The following is a 15881-nucleotide window of genomic DNA, read 5'->3' as shown; positions in this document are numbered from 1 at the left end:
TACCACGAAGGACATGGCGCTTCCTTCAATCAAAATGTAACTATCTATTTAGGTTTGGGATGAGTGAAAGGGGTCAGCGCGTTCAAGCAAATGCTAGAGATATTTAATTTAAGATCGATTTCAAAGTTCTAGAATTGGGCACTGAATAAGCAAGCTAGCTTACTGCACATACACCATCAAAGCGGATCGAAAAGGCAAATTTAAAGGCAATACATATAACATAGTCCTGCTAACAAAATACAACAACTCTTAGGCTATCTATCAGAAACACTTCAGAGAGTTTGAATTTCTGGGTCCAGTTTCGATCCACCTGTGCCAGCAGCAGTTTAATAAGTGGAGACGATCCACACATTTATCTCACTCACAGCTTGCTTGAATATTTCGACTGCTGGAAACATCTCCAGAAACTGATTATCAGGAGCTCTACTTGGCTGTTGGATACAAAACAGTTGAGTATAAATTGAAATCATAAGTTAGTTTGCACTAAATGAAAGCCGCATACAGGAACATAACAAGGAATTCAACTATGGAACATCATTCAGTTATCTGGCAATGCATTGATCCAACTAGGGTTAGAGTACGTTGTTCACCTATAACATTTTAGGGTTTGGTGACTTTTATCTAGTCACATTTGTTTTCACCACACCTTAAAAAATGGACATGAACTCACCACGTTTTTGGTATGAACTTCCTTCCCAGGATCCACAAACACCCAATGTATTAGAGATCGAACAAGAACAACTCCGACCACAAACTCAATAATCTAGCTATTTTTTGATGCAGACAATTGAAAGCCTTTTCCGCAAACCACTATTCAAACTCTACTCCAACATGTTTCCTATATTACATAAACCTTCCAAAAATCTTGAGGGGTTTTCTATAGTCTCTCTCTCTCTCTCTCAAAAGTAGGAGCAATAGAGAGGGAAACTCTTGAAAATGCTCTTTGGACTAACAGGCTTGTTGCCACTAACTAGCAACATGACCCTTTTTTGAAATTCAGAGTTGGGAGAAAAAAGAACGTCTCTCATTGCCGCGCGGTTGTGTTGGTAAGTGCTAAACATTGGGAAAACAATCTATTTAAGTCTAGCCCTAATTTATCCAACATTGGGAACACATACAGTAGTTCATCATTAAAAGCAATTAGTAAACCATTTAAATTGACCAAAATCAGGTAAAGTTTTAGTAACACCTTAGAGTAATAATAAAGCTGAATTATAATGATCTTGAGATATGAGAATTTAATAGGATACTCATTCTTACCTGTGCTTGAATCATGTACATGCTGCGATGAGAGTCTGAGATAATATGAGCTGTTACCACTACAATCTTGTACTTCTCCAAAATGAAGCAAATCTGGGTAAAGACACCTGGCTTCTTTGGGCTGCACACACTAATTTGTGCTTCATCTCTGCACATGTTCAACACGACATTGGATGAGGTCCAGGTTTCAAAAACTATAGGTTCGGTGGAAAGTGAGTTGGTTGAGAGTGAATGGTTCAACGGATTGAAATCAGGATTGATGTTGAATCCATTTGCAGTAGTAGTAGAAGCAGCGGCCAAGTTACTGGAAGAAGCATGGGAAGATAGGAAGGCCTCTCTTGAGTCATAGGCTACATTTTGTGAGTTCATAAGTACTGATGAGTGATTGTGATTGACCATACTGCTACCTGGGAGACTTCGCATCCTCTCCCTCTTTTGTTGTTGTAGGGATTGTAGAGTGATCTCAAGCCTTTTTATGTAGCTAACTGCCTCGTCAACGATTGTGGATTTGTCAGCCTGTAGTTGTTCAAATAAAAAATCATCATATGAAACTATGGAAGTAGATAGATGGTGCATCTGTACTATAACAAATTGTTGAAACTAATTAATTAGTAGCTATACTCCAATATTTAGTCAAAATTAACTAGATATGTGTTGACAGTTGACACTAAAGTAAATCCATTTTGTATCTTGACACGAAAATATCGAATAGTTAATTGAAATAAATTTTGTGGCCTAAAAACCATTAATGAAAACATGCAAACCTCTCTTTAAAAAGCCACTTAACTTAAAGGAGAGAATCAAGGGGAAAAGTAAAGCTTTCTCCTTAAATTCCCATTATAAGCAAAAAGGCTTTAAATTGCTTGATTTACCTAAAGGGAAACACAATTTAATAGAAAGGCTGTCTCTTTCACCATAAATATCAAAGGTTTTCCGAAAACAACAGAGATCAGAGGAAGAACTGGGGAGGGAGCAAGGGAGCGAGGGGGAGAGAGAGAGAGAGAGAGAGAGAGAGAGAGAGAGAGAGAGAGAGAGAGAGAGAGAGAGAGGCGCAATGAGCAATACTCAATTAATTTATTAGTTAGAAACCTCGAACTGTAAAGAAGCTGTGGTGGGTATATGTGATATGATATAGCTTGAATCTTGACTACCTCAGGCAGCAGCGTTCAAGAAGCTATGAAATCAAAAATTAAAAACATATAAAATTCTCCTCCGACAGATCGAGCTGTGTATACAAGGGAAAGAGAGAAAAAGAAAACAAACTTTCTCTCATACCTCCCCATTGTATGCAAAAGAAAAGGCTAACATAGCTTCATTTACCTGAAGGGATACACAAATAGAATTAGGGCTTTTGGATCTCCCAAGATCGAAAATTTTCTAAGCACTTGAGAGAGAGATCACACAGAGAGATAGAAAAGAACACCAATAAGAGAAGCGAGGGTGAGGGACATGCAATACTTGTTTTAATTAAAAACCTCAACTCATATGTATGTTATATATATAATTTAATCACCTTAGAAGGAAGTTGAGGAAGCAAAGCATGAAGGTTGGCAAACATGTTCCTCATCTTTTTCCTCCTTTCTCTCTCAGTGTATATATGCAGCTCATGATCATCCTCAGAATCACCGCCCCCTCCTTTTCCTTCTTCCACCACCCCATCACTACTCCCTTTCCCCTTTCCCTTGGTGGCCTTCCCGTTATGCTTCTTGACACCGCTGCCACCACCTCGACCAACTCGCTTCTTAACCAGAGTCTTCTTACCCGGAGCAGCCACCGGCTCTACTTCTGGTTGCACCCGATCTTCTCTCTCCATCATTTCTTTCTCCTTCTCCCCTAATTTATTCTCCCCCTCATCGCCACCACCAGCTGAATTCTCGGAATTGGAGTTCAACAAAAAATTGTCAGTAGAATTGGACAAATTAACCCATGACTGGCTTTCCCACAAAACCCCATCAGAACCTCCTGCTCCTGCTTCTCGTTCAGACATGGCTGTCACCCACAGTCGACACACACCCAGATAGAGCTTTAGTCTCTAGAGACTCAGAGAGAGATTAGAGCAACAGAAAGAGAGAAAGAGAGAGTATGGATGGAGGGATGGAGGGAGAGGGGGTGAGGAAGCTAGGCGTTTAAAAAGGTGGTGAAATCGGCTGGTAAGGAAGAGCCCAAAATATAATCATAAGGTTTTGCCGTTACTCTGCTTCAGAACAAAAACGGATAGCCTAAGGCTATACGAGAGATGGGACCGGACCATATGGTTACTGACCCCACCTAACCAAAGAAAACCCATCTAATATTATTTACCTTCAATAAATTGTTCACAATTTACTATAATGCCCTTTCCTTATTTACTTTAGAAATGTATCATATGCATCAAAAACCCTATTTTTGTCAGATTTATTATGTCATTTCTAGGTGTGGCACTACGGTATATTGGGGAACTAGTATTCCAAATTCAGGATAGAACGTGCTCTTAAGGAAAGGTTGAATGCTAACGGTTAGTCCGGTGCGTATCAGCATAAATATTATCATTTGGTTGTTGAGACGGTATAACTGTTATATTTAAAATTAAATTTTTTTCCATTCTGAAAAAACCGTTTCATAAACAAGGTAATAATAAGCCGGTCAGAAGATTTTGACTACGTGGTTTATAGTGATAAAATCGATGTCCATTGTGGTTAAACTTTTTCATGTTTTAGTTTTGTTTCTGCAATGTGGAGCTTAAGAAGAGGCGGTATGAGAAAAAGAATATATTAATGATCGTAAATTTGTAGCCTCTCGAAAACACTTACCGGCAACCACTTGTAATCTATTATATAACAACTAAGGATATCTTTTTCAGTTTTTTGAATGAATAAAATTCATATAATCGCACGGCTTCCCTGAGGCACTATCAAGAAAATACATAAAATATCCCGCAATAAACAACTATGATGCCTATTCAGCCTAAACGGAGTACAGAGGTTTAACAAGTAATCTTCATTCTAGAATCACTTATACAAAAAAGCCTAACTACTGAAGCCAAGATTAAGCAACTGCACCATCACACCAATCAAAGCAATTTTTTCTTCTTTCTTTAGAAACCGTGTATTTTACCTTAATATATATATATATATATATATATATATATGCCGATTCTAAACTCTAATTTTTCTATTTCAAAGGGATTAAACGCACACAACAATGCACCTTGTTTTAATATAAGTCTTGTTATTACCATTTAATCAGTCAATAACAAAGTGAATTACACTAACTGTTAATATGATAGGAGTAGTTAGAGGAGGTTTTAGGAGAAGATCAAGTTTTGCAAGGACAGATAGACCACGACTCAAGTGCAGCATATATATGTAGAATCTTAATTATAAGAGGCTTAGTAAGGGAAGCTTCACCAGTGTTTGCTCTTAACCAGATAAGCTCAATGGATCCCCAGGCAGAAACCAATATAATTAAATGCAATTTATAACTCTCGGATTAATATGGTCCAAAAATATGAATTTCTAAGGAATTTTTTTGTTCTGTCTGTTTTTTTGCTCTTATATGGTTCAAGTTTTCAAAATGGTAAACGAGAGTCAATTATCTATGGCAATTAATTAATTTATACTAGGACAAGTTCGGGAAACTTAATTATGTTTGCACCTAACCCAGATGAGGTAATGAATCCAGACAAATTTACATGCAAATTAAAGTTTACATAGTAGGGCTTGGGATGTGAACCGACTTTCTCCTGGTTCCACAGAAACCAACTCCAGTTGCACAGAGCAATAAAACAAAAGTAAAAACCTTCTTGGTTGTACGTTTCTGTGTTCTTTGTTTTCTAATGCTTGCTTGGCAAACCACAGACGCATATAGTATGGCTTTTTCTGGTTTTGGAGTTTTTATGGGATGGTTTTCTGGGGAAGTGTTACTCACGCAACAACAAAAACAGCTAGTTATGTACACCTGTATGCATGCAGTGGGAGATGCAGTAGCTTCTTGTTAGTATATCATGTTTGGCATTCCTCACATTAACAAAACATCTCTACCCTTTAAGCCCAAGAGTTAGAAGCCCAAATATGCAGCCCAAGCCCATAATTGTTTAATTACAATTGTTGTGGTTGTCTTACTGTCAAAGACTCACTTGAAGACTTGAAGATCAGTTTGCTGCCTTGCTGTCAGCTTCCCCATCTTAGTATGATTGCAACTTGCTTCTTCTTCTCTTACTGTCGAAAGTAAACGGGCCTCGGTCGTGGTGAACGATATGAGGATTAGGAAGAAAAGGGAATGGTTTGGTCACCCCAGTGATATTTTCTTGTTTGATATCCTCTTTTTGACTCGAGTTGATATGTCCTTAGGAGTGTCCTTGTTACACTTAATGCCTTAAAACCAACTGGTTTGAGAGCCATTGACATAAGACTTGTTACATGGGTCAAAAATATGGTTTTATTTCCGAAAGCTCAAGCTGAACAAAGCCAATGATTATGAGCTAAAAAAAAAAAAAATGGAGAGATAAGGATCAATGAAAACAAATAGGACTTCATCTCATTCCTTTGTAATCTCTTGTGTATCAATTCTTATCCCTTGGATGGTTTAGCTCAAGTTTCTCAAAAAAAAAAAAAAAATTTCAAGAATCACGAAATGCTACATGTCATCTTTGAGATGTGTTTACAAAAAGGAACTGTAAAATTGTCTTGAGTTTCTTTGTGGGATCTGGAGGGATTCAAATGTGCTCTGCAATCGTCTATGGCTATTTGCCTGACTTGTCAAGATAAATCTAGGATTGACTATGTCCTTCATCCTTACTTGCTTGCATTTTTAAATTCTCAATAATCCGCTACATATATTGAGGGGGAGTATTCATTGATACATGTGGTCTTCCTAGTGTTCTTCAAAATTGAAGGTTGTTAGTTCAAAAATGTTATCCAAGTTGGCCATTTGCATTTTTCTGCAGATTTTGTGCTCTTGAATGGATGTTTCCTTTTCTTGTTGATAGCATTTACCCTTTGTCATTCCTAGACAAAAAGGGGGAGAAGTATTAGGGTGCCTTTGTGGTTGTTCCTTATTGCTAATGCTTCATGTGATCTTAAAATGCTTGGCTGCATTGTTTTTCTTGTGCTTTAATTGCCCAAGCTTCACTTGGTGTTTCTTGTGCAATTGTTCCAGACTTGTTTTGCAGCTGCTGTCTAAGTGTTAGGCTAGTCGTGTGTTGCAAAGTAGTGTTTTGTTTAGGAATGCCAAAGGGGGAGATTGTTAGTATATCATGTTTGGCATTCCTCACATTAACAAAACATCTCTACCCTTTAAGCCCAAGAGTTAAAAGCCCAAATATGCAGCCCAAGCCCATAATTGTTTAATTACAATTGTTGTGGTTGTCTTGCTGTCAAAGACTCACTTGAAGACTTGAAGATCAGTTTGCTGCCTTGCTGTCAGCTTCCCCATCTTAGCATGATTGCAACTTGCTTCTTCTTCTCTTACTGTCGAAAGCCAAGGCCAAGTTTGAAGATTAGTTCAATTGCAACTTGATACCTCATCTCAGTTTGCTGCTTTGCTGCCTTGCTGTCGTGCGTCCCCACCCTATCTTAGCTTGCTGTCTTGTCCAAGATCAAGCTTCAACCTTGAAGATCAAAAGAAGACCCCTCTTCATCATGGCTCCGGTAAGCTCATGCATGGCATCTCTTTCACAAAACCATGGGTTTTTCATGGGTTCCCTTCCTTTGTCAGCTTTGATTAAGGAAATTAGGAGTTGTCTTCTAAATTTGGTTTTCCAATTTGAAATTTGGGGAATGGGTTTGTGCAATCTGAAATTAAGGGTATGGGTTTACCTCTCCAATTGAGCTTAAGGGGTCCTTGAGTGAACCGACCTTCCTCTTCCTCCTCTATATATATGGGTTCTCTGTTCCTACTCGTGTATTGAAAATACTTTTGTTTTTCAGTCCCTTTAAAGAATTATCCTTTGGTTTTCTGTTTTTCAAAGTGTCTTGTTCCATGTTGAAAACACTTTGAAAAACAACAAACCATTCATTCATTCATGCATAATCATTTCTTGCATCCCATGAGGTCATTTGGGTATTGCAAGCTTCAAAGGTGAAATCTCCAAGAAGAACTTGCTGCGTTCATAGCTTGTTTCATAGCTGGGATTTCAAAGTGTATCACTTGTATAAACAATTAACAAGTAGTGATTACACACAGCCTAGTGAGTCAGTCTAGGAAGGATTGCCGAGGTCAGTTCAATCCCTGTGGTGTAAACTTGTAATCTATTTTTCATTAGTGATTTGGTTTTGGTATTTCAAGTGTAAAGGCCACATATATGTTTTCCCTTTATAGAGTTTTACTGCGTCAACAAAACATGTGTTCTTTATTGCTTTAGTTGGTTTGTTGAATTTACAATACTTTCTGTTCAATATCAGTTCTCAGGATTGATCGAAAAATTGGTTGTGAGCCTATTCACCCCCCCCCCCCCCCCTCTAGGCTCCTTCTAGGATCTACGCTTCTTCTTCTTCTTCTTCTTCTATCTTGATAATGGTGATCGATGATGAAGAAAAAGTGAACGCGTAATCATTTTGTTATGCAGTGGAAGAATAGTTTATGGCTAAAGCATCCATGACTTGCATGGCAGTTACAAATTAATTAATCATGGTGTTTAAAATTTAAATAGTTTATGAATAAAGACATTTTTCTGCACCAAAAGAAACAGATTATGCAGATAACTTCTTGTTCACTCTCAGAAAGAAGCAAATATACGACAAGAAAGTAAGAAACCCCATCGATCGTTGGATTTCTCAGTGCTCTCCATATATGTATAAGCAACAGCTAGTCTTTCAAATTTTGAGACCCAGCTAGTTTGACGGTTTAAAGAAGCAAACTAAGTTCCTATGATGTTAGCTAAATGATCACACGATCAAAATTAAGATTTTGTAATCACTCAACCTTAGATTTAATTGAAAGGAAAATACTCCAAAATTCTCAATCTCCCCTTGAGTTTTTCTCACAACTTGAGTCATATTAAATTTTTTTCTCTTAACTCTTATAAAGTCTATATCCTCACACCTCTTCAGATTGGTTCTCTTCATCATCATTGACTTTCCAATCAGATAATCTCCAACTTGTTTTTCTCCTAAATGGCACCCACACCTCTTCAGATTGGTTAGTTGCACCTCTATTAGAGAGCATTAGAGAAGTTAGTTATAGTTGTGTTTCCCAATTTTAGCTGGCATGAGTAGAGAGGTTAACCAAGCAACAAATTATATTGCTTGTTTTACTCGAAGGGGGGATGTGTTATCTGGATTAGATTCACAATCCACCTTTCTCCTTCACTCATATTCTCATTCACGATGGAGGTCCACTCCTACTTAGTTTCTTAGTTTATTATTGTGCTTCTAATTTCTTTGTTTGAAATCTGGGCTTTTGGGTTTCTAATTCTGTTGTTGTTTTGCTATTTCAATTTGTAAGGCTTCTCTTCATCTGTCAATGAAAGTTCATATATATGTGAAAAGAAAAAAGGTACTTGCATGATTATGAATTAGTAATTGCAGCATTACTAAGTGACCGCTTGTTGCTTAAATTGTATCAATAATATTAGCACAAGATTAAGAATTTAGCTTGACAACATCACTTTTTCTATAATGAGAGTCAGACGTCTCTAATTTATTATCATGCATAGACATTGTTAACGAAAAGTATTACAGGTTGGTAAGTAATGCGGAGTGGTCCAATTGGTGCTACTACAACGAGCCTGGTTTCCGCCTTACGAATGCCTCTGAATGAATTATCATCATCAATAGAGATTGTGTTAGACCATAATTTTTATATAGGACTAAATTCAGTTTGCCTCCTCGAACTTAGGGGCAAACATCATGTTAGTTCCTGATCTTTTTTTTAATCAAGATCATCCCTGGACTTCTCAAATGCATCATTCATGTCTAATTTTTAGAAATTCATCAAATTGTGACGTCAGATAATGACATGGCACCGACAACATGACTCACTTTCAGATTTTCAACCTACAAGAAGGGCAAAATTCCCAAAATAACCTTTAAAAAAAAAAAAAAACAAAAACAAATTTTCATCTCACCTCCGTCACTTCTCTCTTCTTCCATAACACTTCTCCATATTTTCCAGAAGTCATTTTGCAGGTAAAGGAAATTGACATATTAAGGACAAACGAAGAAAGAAAAAGTAATATCAGATCCAACAATCATTGAAGCCATTTTAATTAACAAAGTTATGAAATGAAGCAACTATATATCTCCAAATTCTCTAATTCTGACTATAGATCAGTTTCTCATATGAACTCAATTCACCATTCCTCTATCTATTTCTTCAGATACAGAACACAAATAACCAAATAAGCAAAATCTCAATTCGAAAATGCATGAAAAGAGATATTTCCCCTTCAGCCTAGAACTGCACCTCAATGGGGTAGTTTTACTTCCTGAGCTATCTCAGAAACCAAATTAAAAAAAAGCTAGACCCAACAAGAGACAAAAATAGGGTAATTTCCAATTCAAAATTCAACTTCAAATCAACATAAACCCCAGAATCATCAATTACATTTCTGGGTGTTCTCAAAAGGCAAAGTAGAAGCTACTGAGCAGAAATTAATTAAAGGAAAAGGTAAAAGACCAGTAGTTAGGGCCTTGACCAAGCCAATTCTGCAGCCCCTGAAATCTGTGAGAATCTCTTTAACGGTTTGGGGATTGTAGGCTGCTCCATTCATAGATACATAGCCATCTCTCTCTCTCTGTCAGTGAGTGACTCCAAACCTCGGTCAAACCCAACCCAAATCAGTCGAATTTCATAGATAACCATAAAACCATAATTGATACACTCTTCGGCAAGACTCGAAGAAGTCTGGGAATGTACTGAAGTAAGAGAATGAAAAGCAAAGAATGTTTTGTAGCGACCACATCTGAACCTCTGGACCGCTGCAGAAACCTCCAAACTAAAATATGCTCCAATTAGGGCCACCAGAAAACCCTTCCTTTAAGCTCTAGAAAACTCATCTCGGATCTTGGGTCTCTTAAGCTCCAATTACAGCTTCAAGCCCTTCGGCAAATCTGACCAAATTTCTTCTTTTTCTTCTTCTTCAAAGCCCCCAAATTTCGATCTCGGATCTACTGGGTCCTCCTACATATCAACTCGCACCTCTAATTCATTAAATGGGTCCTTCTCAGACAATTTTCAACTCAATCTTCTGAGCCCCCAAAGCCCAAGATTTTGAGCGAGCTGAAGTGGATGAGTCCAGAACAAAGCTGCGACCATCGTCAAAGACGGTGGCGCCGCAGTCGAGGAGGTAGTTTTCGACGGGAGAGAAGGAGGAGAAGGTGAGGGTAGAGAGAGAGCGTCAGGTTTATGTAGTGAAACGGCATCAGAAATTCGAAGGTGGAAGATCCGACGAGACTGGGTTTCGAGTTTAAATGGTGATATGTCTATTTTGCCCTACTTAAGGGTTCAAATGATGAACAGTGGGCCATGCTTGTCAGTGCCAAGTCACCATCTGACGTCACAATTGGATGAATTTATGAGAATTGGACACAGATGATGCATTTGGGAAGTTCAGGGATGATCTTGATTAAAAAAAAAGATCAGGGACTAACATGATGTTTGCCCATAAGTTGGAGGAGGTAAACTGAATTTAGTCCTTTTATATATATGCATTCCCCTAAATATTGAATTTAATTTATTTATGAGTCTATTTTAGCTTTCACTAAATCATTTTCTTAATTATCTAAGAATATTGCAAGAGTGAAGAAAACATCCATTTTGAGATTTGAAGTGGAGAATCGAAGCTAGGAAAAATAACGTTTAAATATGGAGCAAAAAGTAAAATTCTAAATTCTGGCGACCCACCACCACTCATGGTGGTGCCATGTATTTTCTGGCTATGTTCATGGAGGAGTAAGGAGGAGGAGTAATATTTTACCTATTTCATTACATCCATTCATCATCATTCTATCACAACCAAATCTTAAATCTTTTGGTTCAAAATCAACTCCATCCATTTTCACTTTTTTCCACATCATCTCAACATTCTCTATATTACCCAAAAGTCTACCATCATCATCACCCAAAAAATCTGCTAGGTTTTAGGGTATAATCACCATATTTTCATCATCATTACCTACCCTAATCTACAACATCCCTCCCTTACTTTTTTCTTTTAATTTTGAGATCTATTACCACTTCAACACTCTTCCTTTTTGCTCCATTCATGAAGCTAGCTGCTCCCTTTGCTTTTCAATCATCATTTCACACCTCTCTTTCTCCATCTATTTAAGCATCTCTTCTCACAAGGAAGAAACCATCACTCATACCACCTCATTACATCTTCTTTCTCTCTCCATCTCCTCCATAAAACCTCCATATCCACCTTCTAAAATTCAAACACATAACATCCATACTACTCTATCTAGGGCTGGCCTCGGGTCGGTTTTGCAGTTTCAAGTACCAAACCCGGAACCGGAACCGACAAGTGCAAATCGGTTCAGATTTGCTGATTTTTGTATCAAGAACCGATATAGAACTGAACCGACAATGCTCGGGTCGGTTCCTCGGTTTTTCGGTTCCAATTCCCATCTAACACGAAAAAAATTCAAGAACCTTTTGTCTCTTTGCTTGTTCCCGGGTTCTGCCGTTCTGGGTTTTGCTCAATCACCTCTAAAGCCTATAAAGAAAGCAAATTTAGTTAATTCCCGACTATTTGAACTGAAGCTTTGAATGGAAAATAGGAAAGCTGCAAACTGGAATGAGTGGGAGAATTTGGAAAAATAGAGAAAAAGGGCAAACCTTTAAATTGCATTGGGAGAAATTGGGAAATCTGGTCACGAATGAAACTGTCAAACTGAATTGCACTCACTGCAGGGCTGGGTTCAAACAAAGAGGAAAAACTCGTCGGATTTTACGGGCAAAGAGTGATGTACAAACACAAATCGAAGATGAGAGTAGAGCAACAAAAATGAAAGCTTACATTGAGCCATGGCCAACACAAATTGAAGATGGTTCATCAACCAAATCGCAGACGGGGCCGGCTGCATCAACCAAATCGAAGACGGCAAGACGCGATGTTTCTGCCTTCTGGGTTCGCGATGTTTCTGGGTCCGCGTCTTCGCGATTTTTGAGGGAGGTCGTCGGTTTTTCCGTCTGGGTTTGAGGGAAGAGTCGATCCAGTCAAAGAGAGTGAGGTCGTCGGTTTGAGGGAGGGAGGTCGTCAGTTTTTCCGTCTGGGCTGGAAGGGCTTCTCCGTTTTTGTTTCTCGGCTGGAGAGTGGAGACTGAGAGACAGAGAGAGTGAGAGTTTGAGGGAAGAGTCGATCCAGTCGGAGAGATAGGAAAAATAGGGTTTTGATCCAATGGATAGGAGATAAGATCATTAAAATGGAAGGTTATGATCGCATTGATCACATGAGAAAGGGTCTATTTTACAGAAATAAGCTCGTCCTAATATCCAATTATACACAAACATCTGTATTTCGGTTTCTAGGGGGGTTTTGAAAGCAAGAACCGGAACCGGAACCGAACTGAGAAGGCATTGCTATGAACCGAACCGAAAAAAATGTAAGTACATATGTTGTAGAACCGAACCGAACCTAGATTTTCGGTGCGGTTCGGTGCTGTTCCTTCGGTTTTACGGTTCTAAATCCCAGCCCTAACTCTATCTTCTCCATCACCACCACCATTTCTTATCTTGTACCTCCAATAACACCACAATTACTACATCATTTCTCTCTTTTGTATCATCATTTTCTTCATCTACTCCACCTATTCACACAATACATAATTCAAGCTTCACAATCTTTTATCATCAAATCTTCAAGAGCAAGAAGAAGAGGAAATCACAACCAGCACCATCACCATCACCATCACCACCAAGACGTGAGCTTGGGGACCATCCAGCACACCACTAAGCCAACTCTATCCCTTTTACTCTAATTTATATTTTGATGTTTTAATTTGATTATGAAGTTAATATATGTAATTATGAGTGAGTAGTATTTTGTTGGGGTTTAGGTAGAAAGACCTAGCCAATCTTGTATGGATTGATGCTATAATATGATGTGATGCAACTTTGTTTAACATGCCTAATGCTAGTTCAAGAGTTGAATGCATATGCTTAATATTTACTACTTTGAGTTAGGGCTGGGCATGGGCCGGGCCCAACTAAAATTTTACTAGGCTTGGGACCGGCCCATTTTGACACCAACAGGGACCGACCCGAGACCGGCCAGTTTCATTTCGGGCCGGGCTTCTGGGCCCAAATACCTGTGTCACAAGAACAGCAAGAACACAACTTTCTTCAATCGGATTTCACAAGTACAAGCACATTTCTAATAACATTTCCAGCTCAAGTACATTTCACAAGCCATGCTATTGTAGTCACCAGAAAACCACAAGCACATTTACAGTTACTAGAAATCATCAGAAATTTTAAAGCATAGGATTCGACAATGGTTCAGATCCAAAATCTATGAGCTTCATCATGGGTATGTAGATAGGGAAACGATGGACAGAGACACAGAGACAAATCAAAGCCATCAGAGGTCAGTGGTGGAGATGGAGAGCGATGGCGCAGCGCAGACGAGGTCAATGGTGGAGGAAGGAGTTGGGTATGCAATCTCAAGATGAAAACCAAGAACCCTAGGTCAATCGATCAACATTTTCATCTTCTGCAAATTTCTCAGAAACCAAATCATAGGGAATAGAGAGACTTGCGGTCAACGGTGGGAGAAAAGAGGATCAAGGCGTCATAGGTGTACTGGCCGTATCTCTGTAACCCGATCTTGGGATCGTCGGCGAGCTTGAAATTGAGGTCAAAGCCTCGAGATTGGAGGGTCTTGAAGAAGAGCGAATGTGATGATTTGATGGCGAGGTCATCGAGCGGAAGAGGAAGATCCGAAGAAGTAAAGAGGATGAAGAAGAAGAAAAAACTGAAGGAGAAGGAGAGAGATTGGACGCGTGGAGAGAAGAGTGGAGACGTGGAGAGAATAAAATAATGAATAAATACCTAATAATGGTATATACGGGCCTGACGGGCTTTTTTTTTCTGAAAACACAAGGCCCGGGCCCGGACCATTTTTATCTACTTCAGGCCCGGACCGAACCGTTTCGCGTGAAAAAATTTTAGGGCCCGGACCGTACGGGCAGGGTTGTGACGGGTCGGGCCGGTCTTCCGGGCTTTTGGGCTAAAATGCCCAGCCCTACTTTGAGTATGTGTATTTTCCATGTCATAGTATAATGTTTAGAGCTTGGTAACTTTTGAATGTTAAAGCATGAAAGCACACTAGGTCTTCATGTAAGTGTGTGAATTACAATCACTCAAGGTTCTAAAAATCGCTAGGCGCTAGTCGGGCGGTGGTCAGGGGACTAGCGCCCAGGGGTCTAGGCGGCGCCTAGGCGGTTTTATTTTTTTAATTTTAATTTTATTTTTATAACATTTATTTATATAATTATAAACGTATAAAGACTTTTTTTTTTTTTTTGAGAAGATAAACTTATCTATCTAATTATGGTTGGTAAAAAATATATATATAATTTTTTTATTTATGTTAAGCTTGTCAAAATGGAGCAGCACGTGGCTCCTTACTAACCAAAGATTCAATGTATCTTTTCTTAACCAACTGCTTCACACCTCTTCGTGTTGCATCACACCTCTTCGTGTCCCAGTATTTCCTCGTTCTTCCCTGCCATTCGCACAAGCCCTGACTTCATTCTCAGCAACTCACTCCCCCCATATTTTAATCCAAACCAAATATATCGAGAAAGCCTCTAATTATAGGAAAGATCAGTGCGACGATTCGTCAGATTAACAAAATCAGTGCAGAGAGAGAACTTACGGGGAGAGAGAAAGAAAGAGATTGATTATTCGAGGAGAGAGAGAGGTATTGTCAAAGAGAGAGGTACTGTCAAGGAGAGAGAAGGATTTTCAGAGTCAGATTGGCGGCCTATTGAAAGAGAGAGGCGGCGAGAGTTGAGGAGAGAGACATGGGGTTAGCTGCCAGCCCGCCCAGAACGCCTAGGCGCCCGTCAAGCTCTTCTAGGCGTCCGCTTAAAGTCAAATACGATTTTTCGAGCGACTAGGCCTTAATCTGGGCGGTCATCTACCTTCCAGCGCCTAGGCGGCCGCCTAGAGCGTTTTTTAGAACACTGCAATCACTTAGAGATAAGCATAGTTGGTTTGCATGATTTCTTCATCTCCAAACTCTATGCACTTAGGGTAGTGCAATAGATACCTAACCGGATTGAAATGCATGACTTAAATAGTTAAGTACTACAATCGAGAGAGGTTGCTTGATATCACAAAAGGAGCATGTCCCTTGTCATACCCAAGAGGGATGCAAGGAGAGAAATTGGTTAACTAAATTAGCATCATTCATATTGAAATGCATCAATACTTGCAAGGGAAGTTAGTGGTAGACAATCTAAATCCTAACTTTCGTCTATTAAATCACTAGTTTAGTTTACAGTAATTTAGTTTACATTTGAGCATCTAGTTGTTTTCAATTCAAAACTATAATAAAAACCAAAATCAAATCATGACTCCATCTTGCACATACTCACCATGATTCTAGATTTCTTTGTGATTCTAGGTTCGTGATTGTACATTTGCATATTCTAGCTCTCCTTAGCCTCACACCCTAGCTAGTGAAAGGAATC

At 38.9% G+C, this 15881-nt stretch overlaps 1 protein-coding gene across 1 annotated transcript; it reads right to left on the bottom strand.

Moving 5' to 3' along the window:
* Positions 1 to 268: 268 nt before the first annotated feature.
* Positions 269 to 3331, bottom strand: LOC133735968 (transcription factor bHLH95-like). Its single transcript, XM_062163404.1, has 3 exons — positions 2774 to 3331; positions 1261 to 1776; positions 269 to 431 (listed from the first exon to the last, which is right to left on the bottom strand). The coding sequence occupies exons 1-3, from the start codon at positions 3245 to 3247 to the stop codon at positions 327 to 329; spliced, it is 1095 nt and encodes a 364-aa protein (XP_062019388.1). The 5' UTR covers positions 3248 to 3331; the 3' UTR covers positions 269 to 326.
* Between the last annotated feature and the right edge of the window lie 12550 nt (positions 3332 to 15881).

This window comes from Rosa rugosa, chromosome 3 (assembly GCF_958449725.1).
Source record: "Rosa rugosa chromosome 3, drRosRugo1.1, whole genome shotgun sequence".
NCBI lineage: Eukaryota > Viridiplantae > Streptophyta > Magnoliopsida > Rosales > Rosaceae > Rosa > Rosa rugosa.
Note: the sequence above shows the minus strand (reverse complement) of the source record. Positions and strands in the feature narration are given on the sequence as shown.

Coding starts and splice junctions, on each gene's coding strand:
- LOC133735968 (XM_062163404.1), bottom strand. CDS start 3,247: ATGTCTGAACGAGAAGCAGGAGCAGGAGGTTCTGATGGGGTTTTGTGG. Junction 1,777..2,773: donor TTCCTCAACTTCCTTCTAAG/GTGATTAAATTA, acceptor GAACAACTACAG/GCTGACAAATCCACAATCGT. Junction 432..1,260: donor TGTACATGATTCAAGCACAG/GTAAGAATGAGT, acceptor TGTATCCAACAG/CCAAGTAGAGCTCCTGATAA.